The sequence below is a fragment of the Branchiostoma lanceolatum genome, chromosome 2 (genome assembly GCF_035083965.1).
Source record: "Branchiostoma lanceolatum isolate klBraLanc5 chromosome 2, klBraLanc5.hap2, whole genome shotgun sequence".
NCBI lineage: Eukaryota > Metazoa > Chordata > Leptocardii > Amphioxiformes > Branchiostomatidae > Branchiostoma > Branchiostoma lanceolatum.
Window position 1 is genome coordinate 30226518 of NC_089723.1, and position 21543 is coordinate 30248060.

The 21543-nt window shown below is 40.1% G+C and overlaps 3 protein-coding genes across 4 annotated transcripts; 1 reads left to right on the top strand and 2 right to left on the bottom strand.

The window, feature by feature from the left end:
• Window positions 1-238: 238 nt before the first annotated feature.
• Window positions 239-5556, bottom strand: LOC136428522 (kelch-like protein 30). Its single transcript, XM_066418106.1, has 8 exons — window positions 5471-5556; window positions 4740-4954; window positions 3847-4029; window positions 2934-3511; window positions 2634-2797; window positions 1827-2385; window positions 1454-1571; window positions 239-1266 (listed from the first exon to the last, which is right to left on the bottom strand). Exons 2-8 carry the CDS (start codon window positions 4947-4949, stop codon window positions 694-696), a joined length of 2385 nt encoding a protein of 794 aa, XP_066274203.1. The 5' UTR covers window positions 4950-4954; window positions 5471-5556; the 3' UTR covers window positions 239-693.
• Window positions 5557-6579: 1023 nt separating this feature from the next.
• Window positions 6580-18268, top strand: LOC136428523 (G kinase-anchoring protein 1-B-like). 2 transcript variants are annotated; one of them, XM_066418107.1, is made up of 11 exons: window positions 6580-6812; window positions 8048-8236; window positions 9009-9254; window positions 9784-9861; window positions 12146-12278; window positions 12809-12843; window positions 13911-14087; window positions 14895-14999; window positions 15313-15376; window positions 16163-16233; window positions 16812-18268. In XM_066418107.1, exons 1-11 carry the CDS (start codon window positions 6645-6647, stop codon window positions 16902-16904), a joined length of 1359 nt encoding a protein of 452 aa, XP_066274204.1. In that variant the 5' UTR covers window positions 6580-6644; the 3' UTR covers window positions 16905-18268. The 2 variants fall into 2 exon arrangements, with proteins under 2 accessions (XP_066274204.1, XP_066274205.1); XM_066418108.1 differs by lacking the exon at window positions 8048-8236 and having other exon boundaries at window positions 6582-6812.
• Window positions 18269-19111: 843 nt separating this feature from the next.
• LOC136428524 (uncharacterized) lies at window positions 19112-21455 on the bottom strand. Its single transcript, XM_066418109.1, has 4 exons — window positions 21201-21455; window positions 20701-20814; window positions 20068-20167; window positions 19112-19816 (listed from the first exon to the last, which is right to left on the bottom strand). Exons 1-4 carry the CDS (start codon window positions 21278-21280, stop codon window positions 19145-19147), a joined length of 966 nt encoding a protein of 321 aa, XP_066274206.1. The 5' UTR covers window positions 21281-21455; the 3' UTR covers window positions 19112-19144.
• Window positions 21456-21543: the final 88 nt, after the last annotated feature.

The following is a 21543-nucleotide window of genomic DNA, read 5'->3' on the forward strand; positions in this document are numbered from 1 at the left end:
CCATGTATTGTTGCCATGTTCAACTCCTATACCACCTACATATTAGGTCAATTCCATTATACTTCATCCTAAAAGCGAGGGAAAAAATCACCCATACATGGCTTTATTGTAATTCATACACTGTTATCGATAATGTTTTGTACTTATAATTGTAGGATAGGTTAGCCTTGCAGTATTGTTGATTTAGTGCCATATTTTGTACCATATACGATTGTCGAAAAATAAAATTCATTCAATAACTTGCTCATCTGGGCTTCAAACGCAAATGCGCCGCACGTCAGTGAGAGTGCAAATGAAAATTGGTGAAAGAAACGCGACGGTGCCGTAAAAATCTGCCGTGGCAGTGCCGCCGCAGTGTCGGAGCCCAGTGAGAGGGGGCCTTTAGGGACATGTTTACAGTCTATGGGATATATCAATTTCATCATGTCCACCTGTTCTCCCATGGAAACCATCATCAGACACAATCCATCTTACCCGAGGGGTCATGACAAATTCATATCGAAAACAGTCTACATTCAACACAAAGAGTAAGGAAAGTCAATCTGATCAACCATATATCTGTTGTTACTTATTACTTATTAGCCTTTTTATTGCCCTAAACAATGACACCACATATTTGCCATGATCCTACGTTCTAAGGTTGAACACCAGAGGTGGATAGGGCCCTCTTTAAAAGACGAAACAATGGCTATTTTACACCTCAGACGGGTTATCCGGAGCAGAAGATGTGTCTTCGTCGTCCGGAGCAGCCGATATGTCTAGGCCGTCCGGAACAACTGATGTGCCTTGGTCGTTCTGACCAGTCGATATGTTTTGGTCGTCCGGTGCAACCGATGTGTCCAGGTCGTTCGGAGCAGCCGATGTGTCTTGGTCGTTCGGAGCAGCCGATATGCCTTGGTCGTCCGGAGCGGCAGTCGGTATGCCATGGTCATTCTGAGTAGAAGTGCCTTGAATGTCAGGATCCGGAGTAGGCAACGAGTCTTGGTCGTCCGGAGCTGCCGTTGTGTGTTGGTCGTCCGGAGCGGAAGTCGGTGTGTCTTGGTTGCTCTGAGTAGTTGAAGTGTCTTGGTAATCCGAATCCGGAATAGCCAATGCGTCTTCGTAGTCCGAAGTAGTCGATGTGTCTTGGTCGTCCGGATCACCGAAGCGCCTCAGGTCTCGACAGAACCACCCAATGACTGTTTTCCTAGCCACCACCAGGCAGTGCCCGAGCAGACCAAACGGAAGATGCGCCGTGCGTCGCCGATCTCTTTCCCATTTCACCTTCTTCTCAAGGGCAGCATCGTTGGAACAGAACAAAAAAAGCACTGGTTGGATGATAAACTTTTCAAAGCTTAAATATACAGATAGAAAACATGTGCTTGCAAAAAAACTGGGTCTTGAAGTCACGGCAGTATAGCAAAGGTCTTTGATTATTGTTAAAAACTTCATAACAACAAAACGACAATTTTACCTTTTCCCATCCTTTTCTCTCGAAGATGTACCGGTGAATCATGTCGTGCGGTTCTCCGGCCGGTGCTCCGGAGAGCATCCGGATAGTCCGGTACTCCGGCTCCACGGTGAACTCCGAACTATGAAACAAGTAAGACAGATTATGCAAATTTGTTTATTTGCGTTCAAAGTAGACTATCATCCAAAATCTGGTACGGCATTATATGTACATTATACACGTTGAAATGACATGCGGGGAGGGGGATTATATGCCCTCAGCCCCTGAGTCGTCGTCAAAAAATTAAACTACTTCATGTACACGTGTACTCTCTAATAGCACAGAAGTAGAAGAACATTTGGTGGCGGTTATGATAATAGTTTTATCCGTTACTCACCTTGGAAATGATTGAGAGCTCAGGACGCGCAAACCATCGGATTCCGAACGAACATCATACTGATACAGTTGCCAGTAGTAGAACTCGCTCCCTATGTACAGCACCCCGTCCAGCTCAAAGGCCAGGAGAGGCGTGTCGCACTGGGTAGCGGTCTGCTCGGAGGTCCACGAGTCCGTGGCCGGGTCGTAGCACTGCAACACCAGCGTCTTATGTTCGCGAGGGGATATGCCCCTGAAGGCGGGACGCTGCTCTTTTCTCAGACACAGAACCACAAGCTTCCCCTCAATAGCCTTGATCAAGGACAGACGGGACACGGGTTGGGGTGACGACCTACACGGAGACCAACAGCCATTTGCAATGTCATAACAATCCGCTGTGTAGTGCTGTTCTATAGTGTGCCCGCCAAGCACGTAGAGTTTGTTGTCCACAACGATGGACTGGTGACCTCGCCGCGCACGTGGCATGTCTTCTAGCCGAGTCCACGTGTCCGAGACGAAGTCATAGCAAAACATCTCTGAGGTCCCCATGTCTTGGCTATTTCCTATTTTCGCCATTCCGCCTAAAAAAGTGTATGGAATGAATGTTTCAGTCAAAACTATATCAAGAATACGGCCAAGCAGGCAAGCTAAGGCGATTTCATTGTCAGAAAGACTACTTATCTTAAACGTAAGCATGCAAAACAAAATAAAAATGCAAATATTTGACGGACATGCAGCCACTCTGTCATTGGTTGAACCGCTTATTGCTACGCTTTCATTGGTTGAACTGCCAATTATAATGGACAGTCCAAGTAAAGCCCGACCTTACCTGTTACATACAGCCTTCCCTTGTGCAGTACCGTGCTGATGTATCCCATGGCAGCGGTAGGCAGGTCTGTGGACTTGTAGAACTCTCCGCTGTCCAAGTCGTAGCACAGAATCGACCCCAGTGGTGACGAAGCTCGGGTAATCTTTTCCTCGTCCTCCGAAAATCTACAAACAAAAAGTAACAAGAAATCGAAGATAGAAGTTTTTGATTACCTATTACATGTAGTTATAGCAATCCATCAACAGGATCTTGACTTACGGGCGCGAACACACACACACACACACACAACCAAACCAATACCTCAGGTTTTCTTCTACTGCCCACCCTCCAACCACAATGAGGACGTCCGGGGACATCTTTTCTCTCAGATATACTTGTGAGAAGTCGTCACAGTTGTCTCCGCCTACCGAGTCGTGCTGCTGTTGTCTCGCTGCCCTGATCTTCACCTGACATTCTTCCAAGTCGCGCACGGCTGCATGTCCGGCTAACTTCGCTAGGAGACTCTCTTTCACCTGCGTGAGACGAAGGCAGTCCAGAATTCTCGGCAAGTGGGCAACGCGTTTGTTCACATCATTATTCAACCAACGCAACGCAACTTTGAAGGCGTCGTCTTCCGACTTGACGACGAGTTTCTTGTCCGAAATGTAGTCAATGAAAAGGTCCGCCGGAAGCTCGAGCATTTCTTTGGAGTTGAGAACCTTCTGGAAAACCTCCAGCGCCATGGAAACGGCTCGTTCTTTAAGCCTCGTGCACGAGTAGACGTCGGCGATACACAGAACCTTCAAACAGTTGGCAGCCTCGAGATTTTGCAAAAAGACCTCTTCACAATCTGCTACCACCCTGTCGAATTGAAACATGGTGGCAGCCGCAAGGATGTCCTGAAATCAAAGCGAAAAATGATCGGTAAAATTGCTCACTGATCTTCACTTAGTACTGATAGTCGAAAATCAGTCCAAATTCTTGTGTTAGAAATTCAACTTCACTTTGATACAGAATGTTTACTGATCTGATTGGACGTAAGTTGTCAAATTCCTTTAAAGGAAGCCTTGTTTCATGCCCATAGTCACTTGTTCATTGGGTGACGTGTCCGAAGCCATTGGGTCATTCATCCTGATGACGGTCGACAGTATAGCACAACATTCACGGTACTAACAATGAGTCCACATTCGTATACATGCGATTCGAGTATCTCCAAGAACAATAACCTACCTACCTGTGCGTCGTCTGTCGTAACAGTTATCTTGCCTGTGTACAGATAGTTCAGAAGCTTGTCAAACACGTGTACGCTGACTCCCTCTAGTTGCACGGTGTCTTCCTTGGTGTGGGCAAACATGGCTTTGAAGTAACTGTTCCATGCAAGTACCGCGCGGTGGCACGGGAACTCCTCCTCCCCCACCTGTCAATCATGATGACGTCATTTGTGTACATTTCATAAACAGCCAAGTAAAACTCATGAATTTATCTTCAAGCAGATTTGTACAGAAAAATTGTACATTTTTAGTGCTTTGTTGCTTTTTGTGTTGTTGCGCGTCAGAAAAATGACACAGTTATAAAACATAACGATTTTCCTTTCTAACATCTGCTTGAAAATGATTCAATCACCGAATGACACAATTACAAAGATCAGCCACAACCCACCACCTCCCACACCACACACGCTTATATGTCACGTAAGTTGCTCGTTTCAACGGTCTAGTAAATGTCAAAGTCATTAACAAGCATCACTTGAGCTATCTACATACCAAAAAGCATATGATCTGTCTTGAGTCTAATTCAAAGTCTGAAACAAAATCAGCCCCAGCAGTTTAAAAACATTCCAGTGGGCCACTCTCTTACTTTCTGCCCAAAGAGCTTAGATGTTTTATCTGCCACTAAAAAACTAGCATGTCCAGAACACGAGACATCAAAACCGGAGTTCCGCTGCAGTACCATAGAAAGTCGCAAGGGGACCCATTATCTTGAACTTGACCTTCGTTTTTCCGACACCTACCCACCTACCCATTATCAACTTCTCGAGTTTTACTGTCCACTCACAGACAGACACGTAAACCGCACAGACAAAAATTATGACCTTCTTGGCGAAGGTATAATGACTGTTATACCCACCCTTAGCACGATGTCAGTAAACTCCCTGGTCTGGCGCTGCCGGTTCAAATGTTCGAAGCCGCTTTCTCCGTGGAAGCGGTTCTGAAAGTCGACCACCCTGTCCTCGTCTGACGTCTCCTTTTCGTCCGGGTCGGTTGGCAGAAGTTGTTCCTCAGACTGTTCTGACTCCACTCGGTACTCCTGCTGCTCGTATCGTTCATACCAAGCCATTTTTACTGAAGATGAATTAGATGAATTATGAAATACAGAATGACGGAGGCTATTGACAGGATGTTAGGATGTTCCTGTCAATAAGAACTTTTTGGCACTATTGACAGGATGTTCCTTGTGAATAACACCTAATGATCCTGTCAACCCTAACCATAATCCTGTAAAAAAGTGCAAAGAGAAAACATGTTTACATTCCTGAGCAAGAATAATTGACTAGAATTATTTAGAAAATGGATGTTGAAAAAAGATCATTTTTGCACTATTGTCAGGAACACCATATCTATATCAATAGCAATGCCCATACAGAATAACTGATCATGAAAATCATGCTGGCTGTTATTGCAACGTGTAAAATCCGTTCGTATTAACAAGGTCACGACAGTAATTAATCTATCGTTATTTATGGTAGCATAACTTACGGTAAGTCCGACTTATACAAGAGTTTAAAAGGCACTAGAGACTCGCTTTGTGTGTTTCACGGAATCTTACTGTATAACACGAAATCAAAGTGGCCAACAAACCTTTCTGTGACACTAAATACACCGACGATACCTTTAGCGAACAGGTGTGTTGTGTGCCCTACAAATCACCTTACGGTCGTTTCACCTTTGACCCTTATCCCCCCTTAGGGTCAGGCAGGAAAGCATCGAAACTAACTCGCATTGTACACCTTTTGGCAATGTTTCTATACCATCAATAGCCGCTGCCATGTCGTTATCGAAATTATGCGTTAGATATTTTGCATTCTATATTTGGAGTTAACGTTCCTTTTGGGCGTTGTGAGTGAAAAGTTGTCCTAAGTTACGGTAAGTTATCTTTTTTTTTTTTGCAGTGTAATAAAGTTGCCCACTGATGCGGTTAAACGGTGAGGTCCAGGGTAAAACTAAAAGATAGATAGCAGCTTTTAAGGAGGTTAAAGTTCTGTTAACGTTATTATCATTGCAGCTACCCTTATTCACAGTGGTGCATAACTATACTTAGTAATTGTACTGAATTCAAGGCAAATTTATATAATCACTATTCGTAGACTAAACAATTTTGCCGACTACAGTATAATTTCACTGAACAATTCATTCATTTACAGTGCATCGACTCGTGCGCTTTATCTTAGGGATATATTCAACCATTTTATTGGTATAATCTTTATTCTAATATTATAATTAATAACCTTATGAGTAAAATTGTTGGTTTATAACGTTATACTCCAAGTTAATTTCAAAATGCATACAAATGTAATTGCTTTTATCAAAAATGATAATAGAATTGCACTGTATTCAGTATATGATTTTGATTCAGAAAAATACAACAAAGAATATGTATTTCTTTAACTTTAATTCAAGCGTTGACACGTTTGCCCAAAGTTGTCTTATCAATCAGTCCAATATATCTTTTAGGGGAATGGGTGAAGAAACTTCTTCTGAACTCTTCCGTTTTGAAATAAACATGAGAAAAAAATAAGTTAAGTATTTGTGTCTGTAACTATTGTCGATAGGTTTGTGGTTTGTTCCCCTGGCTTATGGCTTATACTTTTTCCTCAGTTGTCAGTCAAAAGTTGAAAACAAAAGTTGTGCAAACCGCATTACGTTTTCGACGAATCAGGTCGCTCTCGCGCCGTCTCGCTTTTTCTCGCTTACGGCGAGATTTCAGTTCGACTGGAACCTTTTGACTCGAGGTTCCATCAAAATATAAACGAGAATGGCAACTCCGCAGGTCTCTCGCTTTGCTTGCTTGAAAATCGAAGATGACGAGGATGACAGTCGGGAGGAACAGACGCAGAGCTCGGCCCAAAACAACCGGCAGGCCGCCAAGAGCAAGAAAGGAAAGAAGAAAAAGAAGCAGGGCGACAGCGCAGTTACAAACGAAGTATGGATACTGCATGTGTATTACGTGACTAACGTCACATAATCGTACAGTACTATACGCATATGATCTGGGTAATGTTGTAGACTGCCTTCTTTAAAAGTTGACTTCTCAAATTTGTACATGCGTCAAATACAGCTGTAAAAGTGAACGCATCTTCTGGCATGCAAGTTACTTGTATCGGGGTTCGAAACCGCTATCCGCCCCCCTCCCCACGCACAACAAATTGGTTTATATATCTCAATAATGCATTTAATATCATTAATACCGATATTATACTTGAATATCGTTTGGATTGTCACAGTTTTATTATATGTCTCACTGAAGAAAAACACGAGATTGCAAAATTATTTTAATGGGGGGGCTTATAATATTTATTTGCCCCGCAATATTATGATATTATGATAGATAGATTATATCACAAATTATAACCAGGGAATCCCTAGAAATTTCATGGTGTCTTTTGTTGAAAAAAAATATACTAGTCTTCTGTTTGTTTATTTATCCGTGTTTTTTTTTAAATTCTTAATCATAGCCCATGGCCAGGCAAAGTGGTATTGATTTCATGTATTTTAGCATAACAATGATTGTGCTATATTATATCTACTATAATCTACATATTGCAATTGATGCTCTTTGTCCCTGGTAACATTCTAATCTCCAAACAGATGTAGTATTGTTTTGGCTCATTTATATGTCTTTCGTGTGACATGGTCATTTTCCTTGTCACATATTAATAATGACATATCCAGATTGAGGCAACTTGAAACTTAAAGTTTGCAAGAAACATGCACACGTACGGTAATGAAAAGAAATCATAAGGTAACTTTAGTCTTAAAAACACAAGACACATACAGTACAATTGTGGGAAAAATCATTACGCAATTTGAGTCTTAAATATTCAAAACACACCTGTAAGAGTGTGAAAAAAATTATAAACAAAGAAAATGTTAGACCAGGAAGACCATAAAATAAGCCAAAACAAAAAATCTGCTCGGACATTACCTTGATAATCAGTCAGACTACTAGTAGTACTGTACAATTGTTTAATATAGAACTTGCTAAAAATCAAAGTATGTGGGTTTGAGGATTTGTAGATTTTGATAATTTAAGTTTTCTGTTGAGAAATGCTGAAAATGCTGAAAAGAGAAAAAGAAGAGAGCAACTCAGAAAGAAAGAAAAGAAGGAAAAAAGCAATCTGACCTGACCTGTATCTACTTCACTTTATTTGGAATCAGGCTTCGGTATATAAAGAGTGCCCAATATGCATGGAGTTCCTGGATCGGGACGGGCGCCGATTCTTCCCCTGCCCCTGTCGATACCAAGTTTGTGGATTTTGCTGGCACAGAATTCTGAGTGAGGGTGATAGCAGGTGTCCGTCCTGCCGTAGTGTGTATGCTCGTTCCCCCAGCAAAAAAGACCCTCAGGTATGGCTGGGTAAGATGAGTACTGGTAATGTCGCACAAAATAATACAAACTTCTGAATCTTGGCTGTCTTCTGAATTCTTGTGTGTCAAAGTCAAACTAAAAACTGTTGGGCTTGAAATAGACCTTTTCGTGGGTCCTATTGCATGCTGGGAGATGTAAGGCACTATGGGAGATGCAGAGACACTGGACCCAGTATGCATGCACGTGCACCGCTTTCGTATTGTCATGGTAATGATATTTTCCCCGTGTTACCCATAGTGCACTGTGTCTCCCAGCATGCACTAGGACTCTGTGTATGGCTAAGAAAGGTTTTCCTGAATTCTATTGTTGTGAATACTACACTAGAAAGAAAGCGTTTCCACAAATATTGTTTTCTTTGATAAATTTTGTGTGTAAGACAATTATTTAGGTGAAAAGTTATCAACTTGATAATCACTAATACTATATAGATGTGATAACAGATGATATGTGGTACTTTGTATGGTTACTAACATTAATGTATCATAATAATCCAAACTGTGAATTTTGAGTCTCAAACCCAAACTATTTTCATAAATTTCCATTCTAGATAATGTTACCAAATTATTTTCCATTTTGTATGTCACATAACACTGTTCCTACCAGTTTTTTAGTCATCCAGCCATACCTGTGGTTTCCTATGTGTGTACAAATTGTACGTCATGTATTAACCTTTCTTGTTCACTTCCAATTGCCAAAAAAGGGTTATATTTTCGAATTCATTCCCTTTACATTATAATTACTAATTTTCAGCTTCGCAACTTGGCCTTTGGACTAAAGACTGGAGCCAAGCCCAAGCCAGCACCTGCAGCAGCTGCAGCTACAGCTACAGCACCTGTACAGGTGCCGCCACCAATGGGAAGTGGAGACACAACAAACCGCAGTCCAAATGTAACGGTCTTACCCATTGGTGGTGGCGGTGGTGCCCATGTGTCAAGCACTAATACTAGGAATGGAGTGACCCACCAATGGGAGGAGTGGAAACAAAAGGATGCGCAGGTAGGTATTCCTTGTTTGAAAACATGTGATTTTTAACATGGATGTTTTGATTGGTGGTAGCTAGAGATGCTGTTCCCATCCTGCATAATTTATGTATATATGGTGCTTGTACTCTCACAATGGTTCAGGGTGAATATGGAGGACAAGGTTTTGACAAAAGAAGTAACCAAAGCACTGATATGTACAATGTATGTGATTATTACATGTACTGTACTTTTTGCCATACAATGTAGTTGGATTTAGGAACTTTAAAAGAAAACTTAGAACGTTGGTGCTCCTGGAATTCGTTTACTGGTAGATGGAGCTCTATATTGTTTACTAAATCCTCATCACTTTTGATAGATACATTGTACATACATTTATAAACCATGGAGCCATCCTAGATCCTGTATCAATCATTGTAAATTTGTAGTGAAATGTACATGTTGTGGACATTATCAAATACTAATTACATATTCTTAGACTTAAGTTTATCAAATACCTGTGCTTTCGAATTCTTTTGTAGGCTATATGTAACTTTTGATTGTAGTTCACAGACCATACATTTGAAGATGACTTGCAGAAAGCCATCATGATGAGCAAGCTGGACTATGAACAACAAAGATTGGTGAGTGCTTTAGAAAGTTTTTGGCGATGCCTCAGGGGCAGTGACAATTTCCCAATTACAAAGTTTCTGCAATTTTGTTTTGAGCTACCATAGTGTATAGTGTGCTTGTTATCCGAAGAATTATACTTCCTCTATACCTGTGTGTCATTGTATTAATTTCAGTATGCTAAAAACGTGCATTTATTATACTTCATTACACAGCAGTAATATACTCTCATCTCCCAAATAAACATACCCCCCGGAATAAACATACCCCCCGGACAAATTTTCAAAATCTAATAAACGTACCCCCTGGAATAAACATACCCCCCGGAAAATTAACCAAATTTACAGATAAACTCACGGTGTCCGAGGGAAAGAAGATGATAAGGTAGCTGTAGGCTCTCTTTATTCATTTATGCCTGTCTGAGGACCATACCAGTAAAGTGTATAAATATTGAACAGAATAACTGCACACATCTTGTTCATCTTCTTGCTTGCCACTTAAGAAAAAAATATAGTAGTGATGTTGAAAAATTGGGCATAGGATCTCCGCTATGAACCCTAACCGGGGGCCAACGGTGCTTTCAAATTCAACAAGTGAAAATATACATGATACATGCATTTTCTACTTGGAACTTGAAGCAAGTGATCAAGGAAAATTGTTGTATATACTGACATAAAATCAAAACACGACAAGTAGTCGCCAAACTGCACAGTTCACTTGGATGGGCAACACTTTCAAAGTCTACTCTTTGTTTTTAAACAAATGTATCAACATTTAGAACATGAACAGAAGATTTCAATATCCTGAATATATGGTCATCACAGGTAAGTTATTACTTACATGTAAAAGCCATAGAGAAAAGGAAGAACTATGACATGTATATGATGTAACTTTTTATCTTTCCCTACTTTCCTTTTATCTTAATAATATGCATTGCATATAGAAATATATATTTGTAAACTTTACGATTTTTAAACATTACATGACACAAATTATTGTGTTGTGTCAAGGACATTATCATATTATATCAAGGACAATATTATTTAATGTTCTGGTTTTTGTTGTTGCAATCCAAATGATTTAAAATCCACAAATCACAATTGTATGTAGCAAAAAAACATTAATTTTGAGAAACTAAATTGTCAACAAATTTGTGAGAAACCTCAGGCCTTTTCCAATGTTGCCACAAAGCACAAGGTTCTCATGTTACACATGAAAAGTTGAGCTAGACACAGCGGCGCCGCAGACAGAAAGGGGCGGGGCTAACAGAAAGTTTCACCCATATTCCTAGAATTTAGAAAGCTCTGGTATTCTTTCTGTAGAGGGGTGATCTTTTCTAAAGCATTTTTAACTGATAATAACGGTGACTAGATTGCAATTCAATTTTATATATTGACTTTGATATTAAAATTCTCTTTGTAAAAATGCAAAACACATTTCTGACCAAGGGAAAGGAGTTTTATTTGTACATAAAAAAGAGTTATTTCCCCTTCTTCGAAGTGAGCTCTTCCATGACAAAGCGTTCCCACGGCCAGAGTCACTGACGTCCATTGCGTTACTCACTTTACTAATACTGTGGCGATTCTCCAAGCGCTAAATTTCCATGTTTGTGGTAGGATTGAAATGTTTTGATATATATTGAAAGTAATTACACAGTTTTTTGATGCTAAGACACTGTTTTTTTGTGGTGTTGTTTTTATATTTTCATTTTGGGAAGGACTGTATCTCACGTGAGTAGAGAAATTTACATGCGTTAAACGTACTTGAAACACTGCGCCGCTGGCATGTGTATTTTTGTATTTTCACGTGTACGATGTAAACAGAGACTGTCCAAGTTGTTTATACAAAAAGAATTGCATTTCAAAACGTCAGTGTGGCGTACGCGTCTTATTTTCTCCCAATAACAACGTTGACTTTGTAGTGTCATAGAGATCGACCGATACGTTACGAGTTACGCCGGGATTTCACAAAGGGCGGGTCATAGCGGCAGGGAAATCAACGCCGCTTGGCCGAAAAAGAGCGAATTATGAGCAAAAATGCCGGGGAAATATGGGCAGGAAAACCCAAACTTTCAATTTCAATGGGATCCCTGGTTAGCAAAACTCTGATTTTCAAAAAAATAATAAACGTACTGTCCAAAATAAGAACGTACTGGGTGGATTTTGAGGCTGAAAAAAATAAACGCACCGGTACGTTTATTTGGGAGATGAGAGTAACCTCGACTGATACTCATGTTCAAATGGTGATTTTTGGATTCCAATGTTCTAAAACTTAGTAAAAGTCTGATTTCTTCCACAGTTTTATGACAACCCAGCTTTAAAGGCAGCTCTAGAAGAGGACAAAGGTTCAAACCGGAAAGAGAGAAGGAAACATCTACAAGGGAAGGACAAGCCCCTCACTATGTCCTTAGATCAATTCCAGGCCGTGGCAGGTAACTTGAATTTTTTCGGATAACTCGTAAACAAGTTGGGTATGTTCAGTAAGGTAAAATGTAAAGGCCATACTTCTAGTAGTTGGTTGTCATGATCCACTGTGTCTAGGGCATGATATCGGAAGGCAAAGCCCATCCCTCTCTTTCCACCGCCCTTTACAGTTACTTTGTAGTAACCTCTCCAACAGAAGTCAGGTGCTCATTTTTACACCTGGCTGGAGTGAGGAAAGTCATGTCAAGTTCCTTTCCTAAGCGCACAACATCGGTGGCATGTCAGTTGATTTTTAAACCCAGGACCTCTGGGTTTTTAGCCAAACACCCTATCTGTTACGCCAACACAACATTTTATATCAAATACAAGCTGCATAAAACCAGAGGGACTGATCATAGGTTTGATCCACTAACACAAGGAAGAAACCCTATACTACTTTCCTCCACAAGTATGGTGGGTTCATGTACATATACATGTACATGTATATACATAACACATGTACATCTCTAATGTTACACATACTTCTTTCCAACTGCAGATACAGAAGAAGACTTGAAAACACTATTACCACAGGTAGACGTTTTTCCTTGCCATGCAAAATTTCTGGCAGCATATTGCCATCAACGTAAAAATGTGGAAGAACAAACAAAAAAATCAGACCATGAATATGATGATGATGATAAAGATGAACCTTCAACTTTTTGTATGTCATCTGACATGTATTTCCATACAATTTTGCAATGGCTGAATGATGCTATATACTGTTAGAAGTTACATATTAACCATTTTCACTATATGGGTAACCAACAAAGATTTTGTGCAATTCAATAAATTTTATTAGATAGGGTTGTCACAATATCTTCTGCACAAGACCCAACAGTATACTTTTAAAGCTCTATCACTTAACATTATTACAATTCCCCGTAGTACAAGTCACTGCCTGGATAACATTTAAGTTCTTTGTACACGACCAAGTGTTTTTACCTAGCCGACATTTCGGTGACCGTCTGTCACCTTCCTCAGGGAATTATTGACTGGTGCAACCTACACATTCTTCACACTGCAGCAGCGACACCTATAGCTGGCTGCAGGGCAAAAGAGAACCATCCAGTAGTGCCCTGAGGAAGGTGACAGACAGTCACCAAAACATTGGCTCGGGGAAAACACTTGCTTGTGTACAAAGAACTTTGTCTCCAATAGATGAATTTGAACCACACTGACTAATTTCGTCATAGGTGGATTTTGCTCACAAACTGTCATCGCGCACGTCCCTTGAGAATAGAACGCATTCTAATGACATTCCCCGAACCCCAGCCAGTGTCGCAAAGGCCGAGGTCTTGCGGATAATTACCCGGCACCCGCACAAATGCTGTCAAATGTTTCCAGATGCTATACGATGTCATTGGCTATTCCTCTTCCTCACTTGTGAAAAATACTGAGAAAAATTGCTTATTTTTGTACTTATCTGCCGTAAATCAGTCAGATGGTAATAGAAAACCTGCTTCTTCCGGATTCAGGTAATGTCGTTTCGATGGGTTCTATTATTTACAGTCATGCGCAATGACATAGGTTTGTAACCAGTTTGTGTGGTTCAAATTTGTCTATTGAAACAAATTTTTTTCCTTCATCATATTTCACAGGCTGTTGTCCAGAGGACAGAACCTGAACTCAAGGAGCATAAAAGCAAGAAAAAGAAATCGCCAGCAGCCGAAGAAGATGGATCAAAGTTCTTTGATAAAGTAGAGCAAGATGCCAAGAAACTGCTCAACATAGAGAGAAGAAAGGAGGAATTTAGAACGGCTTCAAAAGCTAATGATGTAAGATAGATCACTGACCTTAAGCTTGTTATGCCCATGAAAAAATGGAGGTATTGTTTTTGGTGTGTCCGTCTGTGTGTGTGTGTTCGTGTTTTCGGATATTTCTGGTGACCGAAATTAATAACCTCTATAAATGCATTGTTATGATATTTGTTATGTGGGTAGGTGTTGGAAAGACGAAAGGTCATTTTGTGTCCCTTGGTGTGTTACCATAGTACTGCAGGATAGCTTCCAGTTTTTGTATCTCGTGTTCTGGATAAGCTATGGTCATGTTTTTTGGGTGGTAGATAGCTCTTGTTTAGAAGAGCAAATTGCAAATTACGGAGTTTTGAACACATTAATCCTTGGCATGTATCAGTATGAAGTGCCTTTTGGAATCAGAAGGAAGTGATATGATGTTGCACCCCCTTGTTGTATTTTCAGAACTGCAGGTGTTTTTTTGTTAGTTTGTTAACAGTATACTAGTAACTGAAGAAATATGGTATGAGCACAAGTAGATTTCCCGCCTTTTTAATATAGGGTTAATGACCCGCCCTGAGGTCTATATGGTGTGATAAAGCATGGTCGTTCCTATAACCACCGAATATAGTGCCGAAAAGTGGAGCCTTCTGATTGGTCAACAATATCTACCTATATGATAATGTGTGATATTATACTGAACTGTTTTGATGTGTCACACTCCCAGATATTTGTCACACAACTTTGCAAGAAACAGGTACTTAAATGTAATTAGAAAACAAGTCATAAGTCTGAAGTCCCCTCAAATATGTTGATGTTTTTTATGTCTTCATTTTGTACCATCTTCAGCATGTTAAAGGAGGAGCTGGCATTAGAGTTGCTGAGATGCAGGCGGAGCTAGAAGCAAAAGATTTGGAGATGGCAGAACTCCAAGAGGAAATGACGAAATTAAAGGTATGGCCCCCTGATTTTCTCTATTGTGTTTGTCAGCAATTTATTTACTAGAAATGCAGAAATGTTTGCGGGGATTTACTTTCGCGGTAAGGAGAAAATGCAGTGTTGGTGGTGGTTTTGTGTTTGGGTTTGAGTTTGAGACAAAAGTAGCGCTACAGTCACACAGTGGAACGGCTTTATGCGGTGGTGTTAAGTTAGCGAAAACCCCGAACGTAAAACCACCGCAAACCAAAATCTCCCCATTGTTGTATTGTTTATGTGGATCAGCAGGGTTTCACTTTGTGATAATTTATTCTACCCTGTTATTTTTCAGAGTGACCACTCCCAGGTCAAGAAAAGGAATAAGCAGCTGCTGGTCATTCTGGCTCAGGGTGAAAGTAAGTACTGTACTGTAAATTCAATTAGGTTTGCAGCACTTGAATTTTGTGGCACTGTGTATGAATTTCGTGGCACTGTGTAAATTAAGAGTTTGTAGTATCTTTGAGTTTGCATCTAACAACTGTAGTAAGACAATAGAAAAGAGAGCGTATATGTTCATGGTGTGATGAATTGGCAGCGAGAAGTTACTGAGAAAATGTCAAAATCTACAGTATTGTGATTAACTCAAACGTATTCCTCATATTTGCTTTGGTGCACAACTATGTTAGTTTTTATAAGGACAGATTTAGTAAGTAGGTGATACATCATAGTACATATATTCCCATTGGCTGTTTTATAATTGCCTCCGTCCATTGCTGCCGCCATCTTGGCATTCTGACACCTTTTGGTCACCATTCTGTTTCCGGTCTTGATAATGATACATGTATTGGTCAAACATGTACAGTTCCAAGGCTACAGTACCATCATGGATTAATAGTCGGCGCTTTAGTGCTGCCCATTTGCAAAGTTTTAATAAAAACACAGTTTCCTGACTTAAATGTTACTCTGATCCGTTGAAAGCTCCTACAAATATGTCACCTACATGTAATTACAATTTTTCTCCAACATAAATTTAACTAAACTGCAAACCTAGGCCTGTCTGTATTTGCCAGCAAGGACTTATTTCTAGTTACTGTTAGAGATAATAAAATGGTTGGTTGCGTACTAAATATCTTTATGTAGACCTACATGTAACCATTGATCAAGACTGTGACATTGCACATTAAATCTCCTGTTGTTTACAGTGAAAGACAAGGCGGAGGTGCTACAGCAGGTGGATGACTTGAGTCAGATCAGGGATGAGCTAACACAGGAGGTGGGTATTTCCTAATAGACCCCTACAGTGGGTGCATCATGCTGTACATCCAACTATTTGCAGAGACTTAATTTCGCATTTAGATGGGGAAGGATCTTTTAGTCCTGTTTTAAGTTTGGGGTTGAAACGATTCTGTAGTTCAGTAGTAATACATTGGAAATGCATGATTGCGCTGATATGACACGTCAAAGTCACTGTGAAAACTTCTGTGAATATTTAAAGATTGAAAGTAAGTCACTCCTTTGCCCCACTGGACAACCAACATTATTCTTAGAACATTCCTTGCATCCCATGGGGGAGGGGGGTGCATCATCTTTTTTGTGGCAAGAACAGGATGCCAGGAGAAGAAGCTAGTATATACATAAGCATATAAATCAATGGAGGTTCTTACTGTGTTTTAAGTGGGTGGTTGAAAGAATTCTAAGGACAGTTCCGGTAGTATTACAATGGAAACATATATCTGTGGTGGCATGATACTACAGAATTGAAATGAAACAAAAAAATTGATAGCTTTTTTTGCATACAAAGGCTTATTCTTTTAAATCAATCTTGTCTCCTTCTCCTCAACTGCCACCTAGGTTGCGGAACTCCACGCAGCGCTAGAACAGGAGCGGTCAAAGGTCAGCTCGCTCAAAGCCGAACTTCTCAAATATCAAAAGCACGGAAAGTGAAGAGAGTATCCAAGGACCGAGAAGAAATGTCAAACCCCTGTCTTCCAATGAACTGGTTATCGTAGATTAACTGCTGCTTTCGATAATTCTGCCTTTTCTTGGCAGAAATGAAGTTCTGGATGTCATTTTCCATTTATAACTGTTACAATATGTGAACATGGCCTTGGTAAGAAATCCTCTTGTCACCACGTACAATTACATGAGATTTAGATGTGGCTTAAAGCATTGTGTACTTCAAAAGACTTGATACAGACATAAAATTTGCCTCTATTTCCGATCTATCACTTCAGTGTACGCTGCATGATTTGTGTTTCCCTCTGTGTTTAGTTCAGTGCAGGTAGATCATGCACACATGGTATGCACACTGTTGAGATTTGCAGTTGTCGTAAATCATGGCCACAGACTGCATATATTTCATATTAGCCATTTGGCTCATTGTTTCACTCAGAAAAAAAAAATGCTCTGGTTGTATGAGCATTTAAGTTGCAGATGCAAAGAGCTCAGTTGGACATTGCTGACATAGATCACTATGATCATGTTTTGTTTTCATGATTTTGTAGTGTCTGGTACATTGTGTGCACCTACTTACTTCTGTTGTGTGCACCATCATCTAAGTATCACACATCTATATCGGTTTTCCCTATTTTTCCAATGCAATACCCAACCTGAACTTCTAAAGCAATGCCATTCTTGTCTCCTGTACTATTGTTCTGTTAACATGAGTCATTTATTGTTCAAAGTTATGTTTACTTATGATACAGTCAGACATTTGAGACAAAAATATATGAAAACAATGTTACAGTAATACAAGATGGCAAGATCCTGTTGAAAAAATGTTCATCTTTACATGGTAAAACAATGAAAGAAATGTTCATCTTTTACATGGTAAAACAATGATAGATTTGAGTCCTCACATATACTTACAAGTTCAAACTGTGCAATGATACATGAAAGCAATAGTACCTTTTTTTTGTTTTTACATGAACTGCCATATACATCTCGTGAAGCTAATAACTGCATATTTGCTTGTGCTGCATATACATTTTGTAGACATTGAACAGATTTTAATAGACCCCACAATGTACACAGTAATTGTTGAACTACATACTATAATGGTAGATGGGGCTTTGGAGCTTCGTTCTCTAAATAGTAATCCATTGTCCACTACACCTGTATGACCATGGGTAACTATTGAGTTCCCTGTCTAGTGAAAACAGGTGGAACGTTATTCAGTTTAAAGAGTTGATTAGCACTGTTATTTAGTCTGTTTACCACCGATATTGTTTCTTGTTTACACTAACATTCTCTATGTGTTTTGTCTTATGTTGCAAGAGTTCCTGAGAGGAATAAATACGCTGAGCATATTTGTGTTGCAGAGGAATTTTTTCTTAATTATATAAAAATTTGTAAGCAAATACATTCATTTTCCTCAATCAACACCCCACCCCCCTTTCAAATGGACCGTTTCAAGTTTTTAGTTCCATAAGAGCGATCAGAGAACAGCGCGCCGAGGACATCCTCTGCCCCTTCTGACATCACTGCCCGAAGTCGGAACGACCCTTTCATCTCACGACATCCGCGTTAATATAAGTTGGCCTAATCAGTAGGGCAGCCGTGTGGCTCCCATGCGGCCATGGACTCTAGACGCGACGTAATACTTCTAGAAAGACCCAGAAATACAAAAATAACGTAGTCTGTTCACGCACAAGATAACGAGGTTCCTGTTGATTATCGCATGTACCATCAAAGGTGGTGGCCTTGTCAGAAGGTAGGTACTATTACATTTTCAAACGACAGTAAGGGCGCCAATGCTTTTTCTTACACCACACAAGTACTGTAAGACAAAAAAAAATGCCTCGCAACTCTTTCAATAAGCAGATTTCATGACTATTGATTTGACCACATGGCTACGATGACTTAAAAATTGTTTCGTAAGATATTCATTTTGTCGCGAAAGACGTACTGGAGACATAAAAGCTGATGGAGTTAATTTGTACACAATTTTGTGCAATAGATCCGCTAAAGGTTCCATAATACGCGCGCACACATGCACACATATGTAGTACTACACACGAACACACACACACACACACATACTAGTACATACAATCACAGTTAAAAACAACTAAGAATTTTTGTAGCTTGGACCCATTTAGCGTATTTACCCTCATGGTCTTTAAAAGACCTAAATGATCAGAGCACCGAACTGTTCATGATGTACCTTTAATCAAGAATGGACGTCAGAACTCTATTTTGACATACAAACACATGACGTGCAAAAAGAACATCCCAACAGGTAGCACGAGTCGTCCCAAGGCGTGCAGTATCAGAAAATACCTCCTGTTACCCAGGTCATCCAAGGCATCGTCAATGCAAAGCAGTGGGAAGAGAGCCCTATTGGCTGCATAACCTGTCAGGTGTAAGACATCCAGAATAGTACACACTATCAGAATCACTCCCCAGATAGATAACATCACGTCTAGAAGTATCCAAATGATTAGTAGAGCGGCAATGTGTGCAATAGGAGCGTAGGCAAGCCCTACGATTGGGATCATGTAGAACGACACTGGTTCGGGTGGGCGACTGTCAGGGTAGCAAACGGTATTGTACAAAGCACAGACGTATAGTACACCAACGTTAGCTAGTAACATCACAGGCTGCGAGTGCAGCCCCATGCAGTTGTAACACATGGCACCAAAGAGTAGGAAAAGCACAGGGGTGTTGTTATGGACGTATAACAAGTAGAAGAGGCCGACAAAGTCGTAGTCTTCCTTCCGTTCCTTGGTGGTGTGGGCTACTAAGACGGCGATGTTGTCTTTGGGCGGCATCATCTTGAAGAGAGCATACATCAACAGACAGCTGAGGATGTTGGAGAGGAGACAGTAACGGTGGCGGTACAGCCATGATGATCTCTGGAAAGAGACATTACTGATTACGTAATTTTTCATTTCTTAGAATGTAACAAGAGGCGTAATTGTAGATTGGACTGTAGTGATCTTGTTTAGCTCAAAATTCTAAGACTAACTATATCGTGATCACTACACATCTTAAATGATGATACGAACTCTAAATGTAAATGAAATATTTCATATTCTTAATGTGTGTAGTCTTTGGCAATGTCGACGGAAAAATTGACTGAAAACATGGAAAATTTCTTGCTAACCTTGTACATCTCAAACCAGAGTTGCCGGCTCCATCGAAAGTCGTACGGTCGTTTACAGACGTCGCACTCGACATATTCCCTGTATGGATTTCCAGCTAGCCTGGGGGACAGATTTTTTTAAAGATCTTTAAGCATACTTTTTTTCCTGTTCAAATACAAAGTACTTTTCCACTTTCAAGTAAACTTTTCATGTGTAAGTATTTTTAGATATTTCAATTACATGCATTTTTTTCCATTTTGAAATAAACTTTTTATTTCGAAGTATTTTTTGAAATCATTTTAAAGCATTTTCTTTTTCTTTGTATTTTTTTAGATTCTTAAGTAGACTTTAACCGGAAAGCCAGAATTAACTTTGATCATTTGTGATTCAAACATCGGCATGCATTGAAAAAAATTGACAACATTCAAAAACGCACTTTAGTCGCCCATTGTACAACGTCACAACTGTTGATGTTACTACGAAGTTGTATTGAAAACCTACTTTTAGTTACTTCGCCCTCTCAATTATTGTTGGTCTAAATTGCATCATGATGTATATGTAGTCTTTGGAAACCACCATAAAGCGACTGAAATTTCGAATGCTTTCTCCTAATCTATGTCAACAAGGTTAACGTAACTTCCGATTGACCCTACCTGGCGACTATCCACTCCTCCAGGCAGGCGGAATGGACGTACTTCATGGTTCCGTCACAGCTGCAGGGGGATATCAGTGGAGACGAGGGGGAGGTGGCGTCAGCATGGCAGATTCTAGAGAGCAATGATATGATTAGCACAACAATACGTAACAACAATTCTAGCAATAGAAAACTACATTCAAGAGACTATTTACTATAAGATGAGACTAGTATATACGTGTACCGTTTCCGTATTATAATATAGAAGACAATAGATAGATTAATCCTCCATAATTTTATCAACGAAAGGAATAGTTCAGCCAGATCTAAGACAGTGTATGAAATGTTGGTTGGACAACCTGAATCAGGTAATTATGAACAGTATAAACACACAGTTTCAGGGCAATGCGTAATTCAAAGGCCTTTACAAAAGCTCATATTCAACGTAGGATAGACAATTAGGATCTTTCGTATCCAACATGGTTAGCTGTAAGTGGTACTTGTCTTTACATTTCTTACCTGCAAAATGCCACGCAGTCCATTCCAGTTTTCGGCGACACTCCCCCTGTAGTAGCGTTTTCATTAGCAACAACATCCATTACGTAAATGGTAGCAACGGAGCTGACGAACAGGGGGTGGAATCCCGGTGGACGGAACGCTCGGGACCGATTTCTCAACGCTTCCGTTCGGTTGGTCGGTTCCCAAATTTTCGCACACTTTCAACCCATTTTTAGCAGCAAACCACTACAAACCTAGGCCTGTTTTTGAGAAAAGGTATTTTTGACAAGGCTACACGTTCTTGTGGGTGAATTGTCTCATTTGTTTCGCAATAAAAAGGAAATGTGACGCTTTGTGGAAGTTG

What these genes read in the sequence shown, in the direction of transcription:
- LOC136428524 (XM_066418109.1), bottom strand. Translation starts at nt 21,280, where the DNA reads ATGGATGTTGTTGCTAATGAAAACGCTACTACAGGGGGAGTGTCGCCG. An exon ending in GAGGAGTGGATAGTCGCCAG is followed by an intron (nt 20,168 to 20,700) that starts GTAGGGTCAATC and finishes TCTGTCCCCCAG; the next exon opens with GCTAGCTGGAAATCCATACA. An exon ending in TCTGGTTTGAGATGTACAAG is followed by an intron (nt 19,817 to 20,067) that starts GTTAGCAAGAAA and finishes GTCTCTTTCCAG; the next exon opens with AGATCATCATGGCTGTACCG.
- LOC136428522 (XM_066418106.1), bottom strand. Translation starts at nt 4,949, where the DNA reads ATGGCTTGGTATGAACGATACGAGCAGCAGGAGTACCGAGTGGAGTCA. An exon ending in GGGAAGGCTGTATGTAACAG is followed by an intron (nt 2,386 to 2,633) that starts GTAAGGTCGGGC and finishes ACACTTTTTTAG; the next exon opens with GCGGAATGGCGAAAATAGGA. An exon ending in AGAGAAAAGGATGGGAAAAG is followed by an intron (nt 1,267 to 1,453) that starts GTAAAATTGTCG and finishes GCCCTTGAGAAG; the next exon opens with AAGGTGAAATGGGAAAGAGA.
- LOC136428523 (XM_066418107.1), top strand. Translation starts at nt 6,645, where the DNA reads ATGGCAACTCCGCAGGTCTCTCGCTTTGCTTGCTTGAAAATCGAAGAT. An exon ending in ACTATGAACAACAAAGATTG is followed by an intron (nt 9,862 to 12,145) that starts GTGAGTGCTTTA and finishes TTTCTTCCACAG; the next exon opens with TTTTATGACAACCCAGCTTT. An exon ending in TGAAAACACTATTACCACAG is followed by an intron (nt 12,844 to 13,910) that starts GTAGACGTTTTT and finishes CATATTTCACAG; the next exon opens with GCTGTTGTCCAGAGGACAGA.